The 16,118-nt window shown below is 35.1% G+C and overlaps 6 protein-coding genes across 6 annotated transcripts; 2 read left to right on the top strand and 4 right to left on the bottom strand.

The window, feature by feature from the left end:
• Window positions 1–174: 174 nt before the first annotated feature.
• On the top strand, window positions 175–1,612 carry GCK72_019913 (uncharacterized protein; the record flags this gene model as incomplete). The annotated part of the gene is made up of 7 exons (XM_003116688.2): window positions 175–424; window positions 469–604; window positions 656–911; window positions 956–1,065; window positions 1,111–1,323; window positions 1,371–1,476; window positions 1,520–1,612. The coding sequence occupies 7 exons, from the start codon at window positions 175–177 to the stop codon at window positions 1,610–1,612; spliced, it is 1,164 nt and encodes a 387-aa protein (XP_003116736.2).
• A 130-nt stretch (window positions 1,613–1,742) lies between these two features.
• Window positions 1,743–3,616, bottom strand: GCK72_019912 (uncharacterized protein; the record flags this gene model as incomplete). The annotated part of the gene is made up of 9 exons (XM_003116273.2): window positions 1,743–1,829; window positions 1,882–1,987; window positions 2,037–2,261; window positions 2,316–2,425; window positions 2,473–2,725; window positions 2,819–2,951; window positions 2,996–3,246; window positions 3,289–3,525; window positions 3,573–3,616. The coding sequence occupies 9 exons, from the start codon at window positions 3,614–3,616 to the stop codon at window positions 1,743–1,745; spliced, it is 1,446 nt and encodes a 481-aa protein (XP_003116321.2).
• A 1,104-nt stretch (window positions 3,617–4,720) lies between these two features.
• GCK72_019911 (uncharacterized protein) lies at window positions 4,721–5,326 on the bottom strand (the record flags this gene model as incomplete). The annotated part of the gene is made up of 1 exon (XM_053733289.1): window positions 4,721–5,326. The coding sequence occupies one exon, from the start codon at window positions 5,324–5,326 to the stop codon at window positions 4,721–4,723; it is 606 nt and encodes a 201-aa protein (XP_053582202.1).
• Window positions 5,327–5,567: 241 nt separating this feature from the next.
• On the bottom strand, window positions 5,568–6,426 carry GCK72_019910 (uncharacterized protein; the record flags this gene model as incomplete). The annotated part of the gene is made up of 4 exons (XM_053733288.1): window positions 5,568–5,654; window positions 5,702–5,843; window positions 5,892–6,206; window positions 6,254–6,426. The coding sequence occupies 4 exons, from the start codon at window positions 6,424–6,426 to the stop codon at window positions 5,568–5,570; spliced, it is 717 nt and encodes a 238-aa protein (XP_053582201.1).
• Window positions 6,427–7,721: 1,295 nt separating this feature from the next.
• On the bottom strand, window positions 7,722–8,357 carry GCK72_019909 (uncharacterized protein; the record flags this gene model as incomplete). Its single annotated transcript, XM_003116261.2, has 1 exon — window positions 7,722–8,357. The coding sequence occupies one exon, from the start codon at window positions 8,355–8,357 to the stop codon at window positions 7,722–7,724; it is 636 nt and encodes a 211-aa protein (XP_003116309.2).
• A 3,072-nt stretch (window positions 8,358–11,429) lies between these two features.
• On the top strand, window positions 11,430–12,510 carry GCK72_019908 (uncharacterized protein; the record flags this gene model as incomplete). The annotated part of the gene is made up of 4 exons (XM_053733287.1): window positions 11,430–11,497; window positions 11,542–11,772; window positions 11,816–11,959; window positions 12,186–12,510. The coding sequence occupies 4 exons, from the start codon at window positions 11,430–11,432 to the stop codon at window positions 12,508–12,510; spliced, it is 768 nt and encodes a 255-aa protein (XP_053582200.1).
• Between the last annotated feature and the right edge of the window lie 3,608 nt (window positions 12,511–16,118).

Genomic DNA, 16,118 nt, shown 5'->3' with positions numbered 1-16,118 from the left:
TTCTGAAGTTTGTACAAAGGCCAACAAGATCACCGTCTGCAAATGAGGGTTCTGGTATACCGATTTATTTCCAGGTCATCGTTTACTTATTTTCGTTTTGCCTCGTAATTTTCCCATTTCTGATTGGATGGATCTGGAAACTTTACAAGTGAGTGTCAACATTCCATTCATTCAATGAAGTTCTATAACAGGGAAGCAAAGGAAATCCGTTACAAAGGACTTGATCAGAATGATAATGCAGAAATATCTTCTCGGGTTATCAATGAGGAAATAAATTATAAAGACTTTGAAGAAAACTTTGAAATTAACGGAGAACTGTTGAAAGTGGACAAGAAATTAGGGCATGGCTATTTCGGAAATGTCAGTGAAGGTAAACTGCAAATGGAGGCGGAACGTGACGTCTCATTAGCCGTTGCGGTCAAAAGTGAGTTTGACTAAAAGTTTTAAGAATCATGATTCGTTTTTCAGCGGCTAAAGATGACAATAAAGAAAAATATGAAGAAAAAAAAGAACTACTCTTGAAAGAAATCCTTGTAATGTGTGCGATTGCAAAACAAAAGCATGCAAATGTGTTAGCTATCATTGGTGCTGTCACCGTAGATCCGTGAGTATTAATTGTAAATAGCCTGGTGGGAAATTTAATTCAAATCTTTAGAGCAGCAGTATCTATCGTGATGGAAATCGCACATACCGATCTTCAGACATATCTAGAACACCATAAAGGGTTCACAAATCGTTTCGTCCCAGTAGACAGGAACGATGCAACATCAGATGAGGAAAACCGAAAAACTAACACCTACAGAAAAGAAGAATACGTTGTCAATAACGATTTGAATACCCTAGACACTTTCGAATTAGTGCTGTTTGCATATCAAATCGCCAACGGGATGAAACATTTGGCTAGCATTCCGGTATGATTTTCCACCCTTGAGTGTCTGCAATCATGTATTTTTAGTGTGTTCATCGTGATCTGAAACTGCGCAATGTTTTGATAACCAAAAACAAAACCATAAGGATTGGAGATTTCGGTTTAGCAAGAAAACATAAAGACAGGAATTATTACACGTTTGTTTGTCAGATATGTGCATGATACCCATTTTATCACTTCAGAGAAACAAAAGGTATAATCCCTATACACGCGGCGCCAGAAACAAAAGAAAATTACAAATTCACTGAGAAGTCTGATGTTTGGTCATTTGGTCTCTGCCTCTATGACCTTTTTACACTCGGAACCAAAAAACTAAGTGAATTAAGCGAAAGTGCAGAAGATTTCTCCACCAAACACAAAAGATTAACTGAACCTCAACACTGTCGCAGTGACCTGTAAGTTTTAAAAAGTTAGTATAAGATCAACTACGTTTTTTTTTCAGATTTGAGTTTATAGAACTTTGCTGGGAGTTCAACCCGGTACATCGACCCAATTTCATCACGGCCGTGTATATTTTCAAATGTGAACTTGGACGGTTTTCTGATCATGTAAGTGCCGAACCTAAATAATATGTATCTAAATATGTTGTAGACTTTCAATGAAATTGAAGCAAAATTGAAATTGGAGTTGGAGGAGCAGAAGAAGTTGGAAGATTGGGTTCCGAAAAAAAAACTTTATGATTGAAAACAACCCGAGTACTTGATAATCTTTTTACATTCCTACTTTACACGTTCAAATTTTTTCTGGTAGAAACTGTACAATGAAAAATTTATTAATCTTTTTGTGATAATTTACGATTGAGTGAAAAACTAGGTTATGTTTCAGTTGTGCGAATCCAATTTATAAGTTCGTCCTGATATTGACACTCACTCTCCAATTTTTCCTCGAGATGGTTGTAAGCCTTAAAATGTGCATTTTGAAAAGAATATCACTTACTGTACAAAAGTGATTACCTGGATGTTAATATTTGACAAATGTTCTTTGAAAAACTCAGTGCACATTTTGAAATTTGGACGGAACAACGGATCAGTAGCCCAACACAAATTCATGAATTCATATCTGAAAATACTGTTTTTTAAATTGTTCGTAAGCAACACAAAGTTCTTACATCTTCGGATGACAATATTCTGGTTCAGACAATCTTCCACCACTTTTCAGATAGTCCAACACTAACATACCCTTTAGATCTTCATACGGGGTCTTCCCCAATGTAAAGAGCTCGTACATACATACCCCAAAAGACCAAATATCAGTTTTTTCAGTGAATTTCCAATTTTCGAAGCTCTCTGGTGCGATCCAGAGAAATGGGAGTCCAATATCAGGAGATGCAATTCTGTAAGAAATCATTTCCGGATACAGCGAAGAAGCAGATCAGTACGGCTCTTACCTATAGTATCCCTTATTTTCGTGCTTTCTGGTCAATCCGAAATCACCAATGCGTATTACTTTATTACCCAACAAAAACACATTCCGAAGTGCCAGATCGCGATGGACACACTAAACAGAAAAGCAGTGATTCAACTACAGTCATCACTTTCACTTACCGGTATCTCAGCCAAATATTTCATACCATTAGCAATTTGATATGCGAATGAAACTAGGTCAACAGTTGAAAGAAACTCCATAGAGTCGTTGATCTCTATGCTGGTTGTGTAACAGTCAGTTTTCTTTTTATGACCGGATTGTTGATCGCTGTATAGAAGTTGGTCATTGAATGCATCTCCGTTTTGGAATTTTCTCAGAAACTCGAGTAGAGTGCCATTATCAGCGAACTCGGAGATAATCATCGTGTCAGATCTGAACTTGAATAATAATCGATTCAATTCTCATTCTAGCCGAAGGTATTTCTCAGTTTTTAAATTTCCAGAAAATTCAATTATGATTACTTACGGGTTAATAGTGGCACCTCCTAGCAGTATCAACACATTTGGATGTCTTTTGATGGCACACATTACTTTCAATTCGTCGAAAATCATTTTCTGTCGGATGCATTTTTCTGTTTGATCCAGGGAGTATTTGGCTCCTAGAAAAAAAGAATGCGTGGTTTTCCAATAAGTTCTGACTTACGTTTGACTGCAACAGTGAAAGAATTCGTTTTCGTTTTCAAGTTGGGACAATACAATTTCGCTTTGTGAACAATTCCGAAATTTCCACCACCAAGTTCTTCCCCGATTGTAAGATTCTTTGTATCGATCTCAAACTCGGGGTCAAATTCAAGAGAATTGTTTAACAATCGGGACAGTAATTCTTGTTTATGTAGTTTCCTTCTGTTTTTTGAAGACATCGGTTTCATCTTGATATATTTATTAGAAGGAGCTCTGAAATTTGAAAAGTTTCGAATATTTTCGATGTATTCTCACCTCTTCCTTTGTCTCAAAACTGTTCGGTTATTCCACTTTCTCCAGGAGTAATAACATAATGCTGCTAGGATAACAAGAAATCCGTATGCCAATAAGTAGAACTCAATTTTCCCCCTCGACATAAACCATTGCATATAATTTGAAAATGAAGTAAGATTTGTTGCACTCGCAGATCTTTTTTGAGATTGAACAAAGTTGGATGGCTGTTTTTCAGGTATTGGGAATTGTTTGGAGATGCTGAAAATTTCAAACCTCTAGAGAAGTGAAAACGGTGTAAAAGTTACCTGATGGAAGTTGTTAACACCAAGAGAAATATACAAAACACCATGACTGCATCGGAAGTTGTCAAGCAAAGAAGTGATGAAATTATTCCATTCTACCGCCCACATTCTTATTGCTACTGTTAAAAATCTTAACTGTACGTCAGCACGTATTTTCCTCAGCAACAGTTGTTTATTGTCTCATCTATTTGACCTATGAGTAATCAATTAGCATTCTTTTTTTAATTCTCTTAGGAATAGTAACCGATGTTATTTCTTGACACTTTCCTGAGAATTCAAATAGATCTCTAAAGATAGCACACTTATTATGATAAAGACTTTGATGTTTCCGTCAACAGTCCTTCAAATAAATAAATCAATCCAAATCAATCCATCCATTATTTCATTCAACATTTATTCAAATAACAAGAAATAAAGTAGATAATGTATTTCAAGATATTGACCCACATCGTACTATGTTGTTGTGTTTCTGCTTCTAAGAAATGATTTCGGATGAGTTGCAAGACTTTTATTAGAAGATACTGATACAATTTGCTGAAATTCATAACGTTTCGATCAGTCTAGGTTTTCGAAACTCCTCACTACTTTCGTTGATTTTTTCCAGAAAACTTGTTTTGCTACTTGACGGTATTGTGAAGAGAGAAAAAACGGAAGAGTGCTTTGGAAAAATGAATTGATAGCAAATAAAGTAGCAGTCGTGAAGCTAATTCGATTGATGACAAAACTGAAATGGATGGAGGTCAGAACAGAAAGCAGCTACGATCACTCACAAAACGTTCACATTTTTTGGAGACCAATGTGTGTCCAGAAGAAATATTATTCCATAATAAGTCTCACAAATGAAGAATTGAACGGCAAAAACTAGTATAATGAAGGTTTTGTCTTCTTCTTTCATATGGAGATCTCTTCGACGTTTCTCAAATTTTCGAAGCTGGATAATGAGGCAAACAGTAATTATAAAATAAAGGATACTATTAATGAGATGCGACACACTATCCATTGTCCAATAAAATTCGATTATTGCATCTTGACTAGGCAAATTAGTGTATTCAAAACGATCCGTTTTGATTTTCTTGCCGTTGCAGCTGAAAACTTGTCAGTTTATTTGTAGAAAAACTGCATTCATGTTCTCGGTTCACAAAAACAACAACTCACTCTCTTTTTCCTTTCAAATTTCGAATCGAGTACTGCATCCAGTAAGAGCAATCCCAAATGGCACATATTGTAGTCACAGACATTACCAAGACTACAGCGGATACTGGTTTTGTCAATGATTTCATGATTTCACTCATTGGAAATGTGACAACCAACAATCTTAGAAACGCCATAAACAAACCAAGATATGTAGAAGTTCTTCTGGTTATATCGAATAGTATCATAATCACCCAATCCACATAAATTGCGACCAATGATTCACTAGTTGTGCATTCATCCAGGCCTGATATCGAATCTCCAAACACTAAAAAAGTGGCGAGAGATAACATTAACAAATCGCAAAAACAAATGCCAATCATGATAATATTCACGAAATTATTCCTCATTGACTTTCTTGTCAGAATTATAAGATGAAGCGCATTTGTGATGATGCTGATTACGGTTATTGTGGTATCAATAATATAAATTACTCTGACAAATGACATTAAAAGCCTCCAGTTGATAGTTATCTTGCGGTGGTTCTTATCAAATAAGTCGTAGTCTTCATAGTAGTCACTGGGGTCATAATCTTCTGATGTTGGAAGGGGAGGCTGACTTTTCATTGCACAAAAAAGTAAAGCAAATAAAAATTAATGAACAATCTTATGATATATACCTCTATCGAGAACATGGATTGTAGTATGTTTAAACTGTAATTGAGGGTTTCGAGTACATGTTTTTAGAGAAATCGAACAACGTGAAATCATGTTTATTCATGGCTGCTTTAAAATGTGTTGAAATGGAAATTGAAACTAGATATTTTAATACTGAAGGACAAAACACAAGATAGCAGTGTTTAAAAGATCACTGTAACTGCATGATTCGAAATCGTTCCGAACTACTTGCCCTTGACCAAGCCTTGTTAACACTCGGAGATATCGAAACAATGTGCTGTAAATATTGAGATTTCCCACAGAAAAATCAACAATTATTCTCACCATCTTCTTCGATCTCCTCAAGAAAGTTCGCACTGCAGTCTGACGAAACTCAGCTGATAAAATGTATGGAATCACACATTGAACTAACGAACAGATCACGAATATTTTAGACGAAAAACACTTTGTTTGATTGAAGATAAAGCTGTAAAATTTTTTATTTTGATTTTGAAAGCACTGCTTATACACTTACTGAGAGTTTAAACTTAGCGACGGAGCAAGTTTGTTCATCAGAAAAACCGATCCACCAAATAACTCATAGATGAAGAATGAAGTGGCGAAAATCAGTATGATGGAATTTTTATCTACTTCTTTTTTGTGAAAATTTCGTCTGCTGTTCTTTATTTTGTGTAGTTGAACAACGAGTCCAGATAAAGTAAAAAGATAAATCAAGCAGGTGATCACATGAGACACACCGTCCATTTGAGCGAGTGACTGTAAAGTTTTCCGGTGTTTGGAAGAGGAATGGTACTCATAACGATTATTTTCGATCATCTGCCCAAAGCAACTGAAAAAAACAAGTGATTCAAGGTATACTGATGCTCGATAACTTACTCTTTTCTCTCCTTCAAGTTCCGAATAGAATACTGTAACCAGCGAGAAGAATCCCATAGACAACAAATCATCATCACTCCTAGAATGACAAGTACTCCAAATATAGGGTTGCTGATGGTCTTGATTTTCTGACTCTTTGGATACATTATGGCAATCCATCGTAACATCATCATAGCAAAACAAAGATAAACAGAACATCTTCTGATGGAATCATATAGAAACCTGATGAACCAGTCACAGTAAACTATGAAAAGATGTGCACTCGTACGACATTCATCCATTCCAGGCATCGAGTTACCAGATGAAAGTAATAAGTGAGTGATGAGAAAGATTAGGTTGCAGATACAAATGGATAACAAGAAAATGTTCATGAGGTTACTTCTCATCCATTTTCTTGTCAATACCACAAAGTGGAAATTGCTCAAGATAAAACTTAAAACTGATAGTGTAATATCAACTGTTTTTAATATTTGTGCAAATTCCATGGGCTGATCTCCGTCGATCGCAACATCATTGCTTTTACCATCCATTTTTTTCATCGAGCTTTCGAAAAAGTTAATGAGAGCATTATCCTCACTGGAATGCGTGGAAAGTGCTTGTCTCATTGTGAAAAAATAAATAGTGAAACCAGATGTGAGTTACGTCGGACAAGATAATTTTTAAAAGTAAAGTGAAATCACTCGCTGAACGTTAATGTCGAGGAGAGGGCGTAGTTATTTTGAAGATGGTAGTTTGATTCCGGATACATGATATCACGCACATTCGGCTCTAGACTATATTTACTTCTCAATTGCGGAAATAACTGAGGAATGACAACCGGGTATTACTGAAGGAACATAATTGGGGAACTTGTTTGTTTGTACAGACAGATGTTGTTCTCTTTCAACTTTTGATTCTCCACAATCTTGTTATTGGGTAAGTACCAGGGCTGTGCGGCAACAAGTTGCCGATTGCCGAAATTGCCGAAATTGCCGAAGTTTTAGTTGCCGAGTTGCCGTTGCCGAATTCGGCAACTCATATTTCGGCAACAATTTGAGGTTGCCGAATTTCGGCAACAATTTTATTATTTTGTAGGTGACAAATTTGTTGAAAAAAGTATCAATCTGATTTCCAGAAAATCGACCTCAGTTGAAAACTTCAAAAAAAATTTTGTTTTTGAAGAATAACATCAAATTCATGGAAAAAGATTGATTTTTTTGCCTTTTTTTGTGTTTTCACGAATTTTCTTGTTCATTTTTGTTGTTAATTTTAAGTAAACATAGTTTTTTATTAGACTATTGTAAAAAATGCAAATGTTGCCGAAAGTTGCCGAAAGTTGCCGAATGGCAATTTCGGCAAGTTGCCGAGTTGCCGAAAGTTGCCGAAGCATCAAATGGCTAGTTGCCGAGTTGCCGAATTGCCGAAAAAAGCTGTTGCCGCACAGCCCTGGTAAGTACAAAATGTTTATCATAAATATCACAAAATTTATTCAGACCATAACAATAGAGAGTTTAGTTGAAACCGTTTCCATGTTTGTTCTAACTCGACTTCCGAATAATACACTCCGATACGGAGTATGGATGAGAAGCATTGTAACCGTAGAACATATTCCGTGAGTTGACCCGATTGCAATTGCCAAGTTATTGAATCCTTGGTTGTAGTAACCTGAGGTGGTTGCATACGCTGTATAAATAATTGGAAAAATAAATAGGTTCAATGGAATCATGACTTGAATGAAAAGAGCGACGAGAAGAACTTTTTGGAGATTAAAAGTTCTTTGGGACATGGATCGACCTTTCAGTTGTTTCAATATTTTCCAGTAGATATAGAAAAAGAAAAATAGTATTTCAATACAAATATCCAATACGAATGTTCCGACGGCAATGGAAGAATACACAATGTTCAAACTCAATATGAAAACTGGAGCATCTTTTATGAATAGTGGAATACAAGGAGCCCGACGATATGCTTCTTCAAGAATATCCCTTTGGTCTCCATGATCAAAAAATGGAGGAACCATGTAGACAATTGCAGCAACATAGTGAAGGAGTAGCCAAGGTTTTCTGGCTGTCGCCCAAATGTCTCTAGATTTTATAAAGAGAACGCTAAATCGGTATTCGAACATTGAGAGGATGGAAACGGAGACTACTGAAAATACTTTTTTCCATTAAATTCCTTTTTTGAAAACTCACGTGCTATCAAAGTAAGCATAAAATAGAACTGAACAGCAGTACTTACTCCAATATATTGAAACACACCCAGTGGAATCCCTCCCATCGTAGGCCACATAATAAATGGTATAATGAATAAACTTAATGCATAATCCAACAATATTGTCCATAAGTGTAAGTTTAATAAGCTATACTTGACAGTTTTCATTGAATAAGGGGTCTTATAGAGAATACAGTACACTCCAAATATGTGAACTGGAGTTGAGAATACAGTAAGAACGTGTTCGAAAGTTGTCAAGAATGAAGTAGAAGCAAAAAAGTTGTAAGAGCACGTGGAATTACTCATAAGCAATAAAATAGAAGGAAAAATAAAACACTGAATTATTGTGTCGGTGGTTATTCCCTTTTCAGCTGCTACCGATTTCAGTCAGGTCTAATGATGACGCGGCTAAGGAAAAAATGAATGTTTGAAAAGTCTCAATCGATAAAAGGGAGTTAGAATTTAAGATTTATGTTTTCATAAAAAGTAATTTTGTCTGGCATTCATTTTTGTTATCTCATAAAGCATCAATTAAATACTCAAAGGTGATGTTTATGTTAGAAGGAAATATGTAAAGATCAAACCTCGAGAGAGAAATATATTTCATTCAAATTTTTCTGTGAGTGAGTGAGATGTGAACTTTTTCCGGTTGAACGATTCGATCTTTGAAAAACAACAAAAATTATTCTCAAATTCTCAAAGAAATAGATGTAGAAATAGATGAGTATGACGCATTCTTGCTACACAAATAGATTTACCTTCCAAATGTTTGAAGTTCAAATAAATATTTTGATTTTTCTACGATGTTCTTGGTGTCATCATTGGAATATTGATTACCCATTACCCACGAATATCATCATCAGAAATTCATGGCAGAATCCATTATAAACATGTTTGATATAAATAATCTCTTTCAATTTCATTAAAACCAGAGAACGAATACTCTCACGGTTATAACAGGAACACTTCACAATCCAACATAAATGTTTTGATTGTTTTCCGCTTACCAATATTTTTGTTTTTTTCCTTTCAGTTTTCATTAACTCCAAACTTCTAAATTGATAACCAAATTTTTTTTTGCTTTTTCGCGAAGTTTTGTTATCACAAAAACTTCCAAAATATGACGACAGATATTCTGAGTCTTAATTTTCCTGGTTTAAGCAAAGATGCTGCAATGTTTTGGTACAGAGTAGATAGTTTTGTTAGGTATGGAATTTCAAGGATTCCTGTTTCACCAAATCTTGGTTTCAGACCTCTCAGCCACTATCTGGATTATTTCAATTACGTAATCTCAATAATTGGAATAGTCTGTAATGTGTTCCATTTGATAGTTCTTACAAGAAAACCCATGAGAGCCCTCACTATTAATATTTTCCTGATTAGTATCGGCATTTGTGACCTTGGAAGGATGTTGTCTATTCTTACTATCTTCACACCACAGTACTATCTGCATTTTCAACAAAAAGTTGTTCCCGGAACCTGGTAATCTTTTGAATTTTACCCACACAAGTTTCTAGTTGAACTCGTTTACAGTATATCGCCAATGTATTTTCTTACAATGGTTTTAATAGAAATCGGTACGGCCACCTTCAAGCTCACTCAAGAAGTCTCAGTTTGGTTGGGAGTCACAATGGCTATTTTGAGAGCATTAGTGATAAAATATCCACTGAACCAACGGTTGAATCTTGATATCTGAATGAAAACATAAGTAAATGTTTAGAATCCACAGTTATATCGACTCCCAGTATGGTATCCGTCTCCTTTTTTTGGTGACATTCCCCATTCTTCTATTCTGGTATTTCCACTTCTGGCAACTCACAATACATGAAATCGGTCCATGGACACCTCCAGCTAATTGTACCGGGTATTCCACAAACTATTCACAGATTTTATACATGTTTTATGTAACTGATGCTACGAGAATTTTTGGAGAGACTATTCAGAAAATCATTTTACTGACAGAAGGAATCTTGTTCCGGTTGATTCCATCCATCATTCTACCAGTTGCTACTATTATTCTGATTTATGAAATAAAAAAAGCTAAGAAAATAAGTTTATCCAAACGAGAAGAAAGCAACGATAAATCCACTAAACTGGTTTCTTTTTTCACTATTTCATTTCTCATTGCTACTGCACCAATTGGAATGTTGTACCTCGTAGAATTTTTTGTCTACGATATTGTTGGACTAATGTGAGAAACATTCATTATGTTATGAACAGTTTAGAAATTTACAGGAACCTCATCGACTTGTTCTCTGATATCTTCACCGTTGTATCAATCATCAACGGAACTGTCCATTTTCTGATCTGCCATGTCTTCTCAATATCGGAGCACAGCTAGAAGCTTGTTCGGATTGGAAAAAATCTTCAGAAGTTCTCCGCATCTAATGACCCAAAGTGGAACATCGGCAAAATGTTTGAAAAGTTCGAAGGCATGATTCTATTTTCTCTTCAAAACATTTTCTCAGACAATTCAGTTCTTATAATAGTCAAACTTTGTTGAATAAATTCGTTTTCAAGTAATTTTGGGGTTTTCGTGTAATTTTGTCAGAGAAAATGTTAGTTTTGTTGAAAATTTGATGACTTGAAAGTTTGAAAAAGAGCCAGACGAGCAGGTTGAAAAATAGAGGCGCACCCTCTATTAGAGGCGCCCCTGTAATAGAGGCGCACTTTCAGAAGGAGGTTGAAAAATAGAGACGCATGCGCCTATATTACAGTTTTTACGGTAACTGCTGGCAGAACTTTTTGTCGGGTTTTTATGCCAACGTTTGTTATTGGAAAGTTTTTCATTTCTCATCAATATTTCATATTTCTTTTGTGATGACATAGACCTCTGCTTCTTGGAACAAATCTTTGAGAATCTCATTTGAATTCTTAGTTCTGACCAGACGTATTTTTTTAATTAACGCTGTTTGAAGTTCCTGGTTCTAGTTCTTTTTTTTGTCAAAATTCATAAATCATTTCAAAAACCAACCGCTTTTCAATAATGTCATCAACAATTCAATCCACATCTGATCCTCATAATTTTTGGTACATTATGGGCGACTTCATTGGGTAATTTTTCTAATCTTTTCTTTACGTAATTGATAAATTTGCAGTCCTATCGTCTTCTACATAGATTATATCAACCTGGTTAGTTCCATTATTGGAGTTGCAGCCAACATTTTTCATGTGATAGTTCTCACGAGAAAGTCAATGAGAGCACTCACAATCAATGTATTCATGTGTGGAATCGCAGTTTTTGATCTCGAAAGAATGTTGTCTATCATTATACTTTTTCTACCGAAGTTTTATAAATTTTATCAGGAATCACAGATGCCAGAGTACTGGTTAGTTGTTTATTCAGAAAGTGATGAGTGAATAATTTTTAAGTATACCTCCGGAATCATACTTCACAATGCTCTCAAATCAATTTTTCTCTGCTACATTCAAAATATCACAAGAAATATCAGTTTGGTTGGGAGTTACAATGGCGATTTTGCGAGTTCTTGTGATACGATTCCCTTTGAATCCAAAGTAAGCATTTCTGGGTTTTTATTCATTTTATTTATTCTTGTTTCATGTAATCTTGTTTCAGAATAAACCGACTCATTGAATCAAAGTACGGTGTTCGATTTCTCATTGTTGTAACTATCGTTTTAATTCCTCTTTGGTTCTTCCACTATCTAGAAATCACTTTTCGAGAAACCGTTATCTGGACTTCCTCTCCATCTTGTCCAAACTTTTCTGACAATGTTTCCAGGCCGAAATATGTTTTTGAACCTGCTCAAGTTTTTGGTTCTGAAAGTATTGACATGGCAATCGTCGGTTTCGAAGGAATAATATTCAAGTTTCTACCAACTATACTTCTCCCAATTGTCACTTGTCTTCTAGTTTACGAGTTAACACATGGCAAACAAGGAGAATGCCCAAAGAGTAAAGAATGCAGTAAACGATCTACCAAACTCGTCACAGTGGTTACTATTTCATTTTTCATCGCAACTGCACCACTTGGAATAATGTACTTGATGGAGTTTCACACATTCCATTCTGACGGAATGACGTGGGTTACTTCATGTATGATGTAAATTACGTGAAGTTTTTCAGGCTCGTTTTTGAACATCTCGTTTCTTGCTTTACTGTTTTATCAATAATCAACGGAACTGTTCATTTTCTTATTTGTTTTTTCATGTCAACGCAATATCGAAGCACTGTTCGAAAGCTGCTAGGATTGAAAGAAACTAGAATTCATTTACATGAAAGTGCTCAGAAAGATTCGCGTAAAGCTAAAGTTGTATCTGCAAGTAGAAGTACTCGTAGTGTTATTTCCGATTGAACATGCCACTTTTTATTATTTCAATAAGACGAAGTTCTTTTTTTTAAAATAAACTTCTACCAAATTTTCAGCAATGTTCAAGTGCAGCTAATGAAAAAGCCAGACAACCTGCATGTAATGAATTACGTAAAATAAAAGAAAATGAGAATGCAATGATAATAATAATTTTCTGGCAACATTCATTGAGTTATTTTAAACGTTTCTTCAAGTACATTCAAGTCAAAACAAGGATACAGTTCTGAGACTGTTGTTTGTTTTCGACCCAAAACACCAAAACAGTTGTATTGCGGTCTCTCTGTATTGTGAAGACATGGAAAAGCAAATCAGAAAATGTATAGCTCCATTGACGAGGGTTAGAAGGTCGAATATATCCGAGATGTGCCTGATTATGTATCTGAAAGTTTCAATTAATCTGAATTCAATAGCTGTCACAATGGTTAGTATTAGGTTGGCAAGAAAGTTTTTGACCATGATTTGTTTTGAATGCTGTCAGACAAATGACGAGAATCAAAACCAACTATGCATGGCCTATGTTAGATAAACTCTCTGGAATTCTGATAGTATACAGCATTTCCCTCCGACGCTTCCCTTCTGGGAGAGCCCCGCCTATTTTCTTTCTTGACCAACAATTCTTACAGCAATATTTTCGATTTCCCATTACATGTTATACTAAAATTACTATAATTGCTCAACCGATAAGAGAACTTAGCAAAGGTGAAATCTTCTATCGACACACTAAAAGTAATTTAGTTCACAACGTTGAGAAATATCATTTTTAATGATCAAAGTATCACGTACTAAAAGACCATATGAACAGGATTTGTACATGCTGTGAGTAATAGAGGAAGAGTATCCATCCAAGTATTTTTGTGAATTATCAATGACAGTCCACACTGTTTACCACCACAGTTAAAAACTTCTTGAAACGTGTTGGCAAGAATAAAAATTGAGACATGTGTTTGACATCTTTTAGTCGATTTTAACTTTTAGCGAAGGGTAGTCCTACGACTTCAATTCCTCTCTTCTCCTCCAAATTTTAATTGATTGAACCGTTTCTTAGTTTTAACAGGGCGATGGTCTTGTACAGTAATTATTACAGAAAAGTCAAGTGACTCGGCGTTGATAGAACGCCAGCAGACATCGTCGAACGAGAACAATTCCAAATGAAAGTCATGCCCTTTCTGCACAACGTATATGACTGGAATCTTCTAGACAAATGCAAAACCATAATCTTACACTACTGCTCTTTCACTGTGCAAAAAATTAAAGCTCTACGCAAGTCCTCAGTTTCACGCGGTCAAAAAATCCACCGCCTCCATGATGTTGCGCATCCGCATATTACATAATCGACGACGTACATTTTCACCTACTTTTGCAAAATACTTCTTGCTCACACAAATTACAGCTGTAACCTTCCTCTAACAAAATATCATATATTCGGGGTAATACAGCGTGCTACAGCTGGGCAGGAATTCGAAACTTGAAGTCAAGCCGAGAAATGGGTCCAAGTTTATTTTAGCATGAAACAACCGGAGTTTTGGCAGGAGGATATCCGGAACGTACCCAATAAACAGCAGACAGTTGTGTACCAATATAGTCACTACGTATGCTATCGGGCATATTTTCTGTCTGAGTAGGAATGACTTGAATTATGGTCAAAAACTTTCTTGGCAACCTAATATTATTCTTATTGTCCATACAGTAGCGAGCATAAGTGAGGGCAGATTCATACTTTCATGTGTAACTCAGCTGAATCGTGTCCGTTTTGAATTTTTGAAAGATAGCTGAAATATCCAGTTTTTTGAAAAAGTTTCAGTTTTGATTTTTCTGACCGTGATTTGAAAATTCGAAAAAAAAACTTTTTATTTTTCTTTTGGAGTTATTGAGTTTTTGATGTCAAAATGATGGAAAATGCTTAAATAAACAAAAAATTATGTTGAATTAGTTTCTGAAAGCCTAAGCATCGTGCCAGAGCTCCAGAAGTCAAATGTAGTGTCCTCGGGAAAATCATCATAACTCATCAAAAAATGCTCCAAATTAGTCGAAACATGTACCAAAAGATGTGTCTGGATTTTGTCTACGAACTGACATTAAAAAATTTTAATTTTAGAAAAAATAATTTTTCAAATTTTTTTCACTCAAAAATTATTTCATTCCCATTTTACTCAATTTTCGATATTTTCTGGGTATAAAACGAAGATACTTTCCAAAAACTTTATCCAAATTGTCTTTTCACATAATAAAACTCATGGCTGTATTCCTTGTTCGTTTTATACCCAGAAAATATCGAAAATTGAGAAAAAATGGGAATGAAATAATTTTTGAGTGAAAAAAATTTGAAAAATTTTTTTTCTAAAATTAAAATTTTTAATGTCAGTCTGTAGACAAAATCCAGACACATCTTTTGGTACATTTTTTGACTAATTTGGAGCTATTCTTAATGAGTTATGATGATTTTCCCGAGGACACTACATTTGACTTCTGGAGCTCTGGCACGATGCTTAGGCTTTCAGAAACTAATTCAACATAATTTTTTGTTTATTTAAGCATTTTCCATCATTTTGACATCAAAAACTCAATAACTCCAAAAGAAAAATAAAAAGTTTTTTTTCGAATTTTCAAATCACGATCAGGAAAAATCAATTATTGAAAAAAATCAAAACTGAAACTTTTTCAACAAACTTATTTTCTTGTTACTGGATATTTCAGCTATCTTTCAAAAAAAAGTTTATTTAAAACGGACAAGATTCAGCTGAGTTACACCTGAAAGTATGAATCTGCCCTCACTTATGCTCGCTACTGTAACTCTTTCACTCACGCAAATCCTATTCTATCGTATACAACAAATTCCAATAAATATGTGATGCCCAGTGGTCCGTTTGATATCAAAAACGTGACGGTTATGAACATCACCAAATGTGTAGACCTGTGATTACTTTCCCTGATTGCTGTGTTGCTAATTTTTCTAGTTTTTTGCATCTCGATTAACAACACAACAGTAGATACTGAAAGAAGCACACAAGGAATCAATCTGGATAAAACACCCTCGAAAACCGTAACGAATTTGTACAGCCAGTGATAACTTTGACCAAAAATTTCCACAGTTTCATAAATATATTCCACCTGAGAATAATTTTTTGGATAGTTTCGACAATGTCGATATGGCTTCCAAAGTCGTAACTTTTTCACAGAGATTTGAGCATACGATAGCATCCAAAACGGAAAAAAGAAAATACTGATCACAATGAGTACTCTTAATCCATACTTTGCGTTAATCAAACAACCTATTCTGAAAATTTTTGAAGTTTGAAAAATGAACAAAAGAATTCAAACCTCGGATTCAATGGGTATCTTAAGGCC

Source organism: Caenorhabditis remanei, chromosome V (assembly GCF_010183535.1).
Source record: "Caenorhabditis remanei strain PX506 chromosome V, whole genome shotgun sequence".
Taxonomy (NCBI): Eukaryota; Metazoa; Nematoda; class Chromadorea; order Rhabditida; family Rhabditidae; genus Caenorhabditis; species Caenorhabditis remanei.
This window is presented reverse-complemented; position numbering and strand designations above follow the sequence as displayed.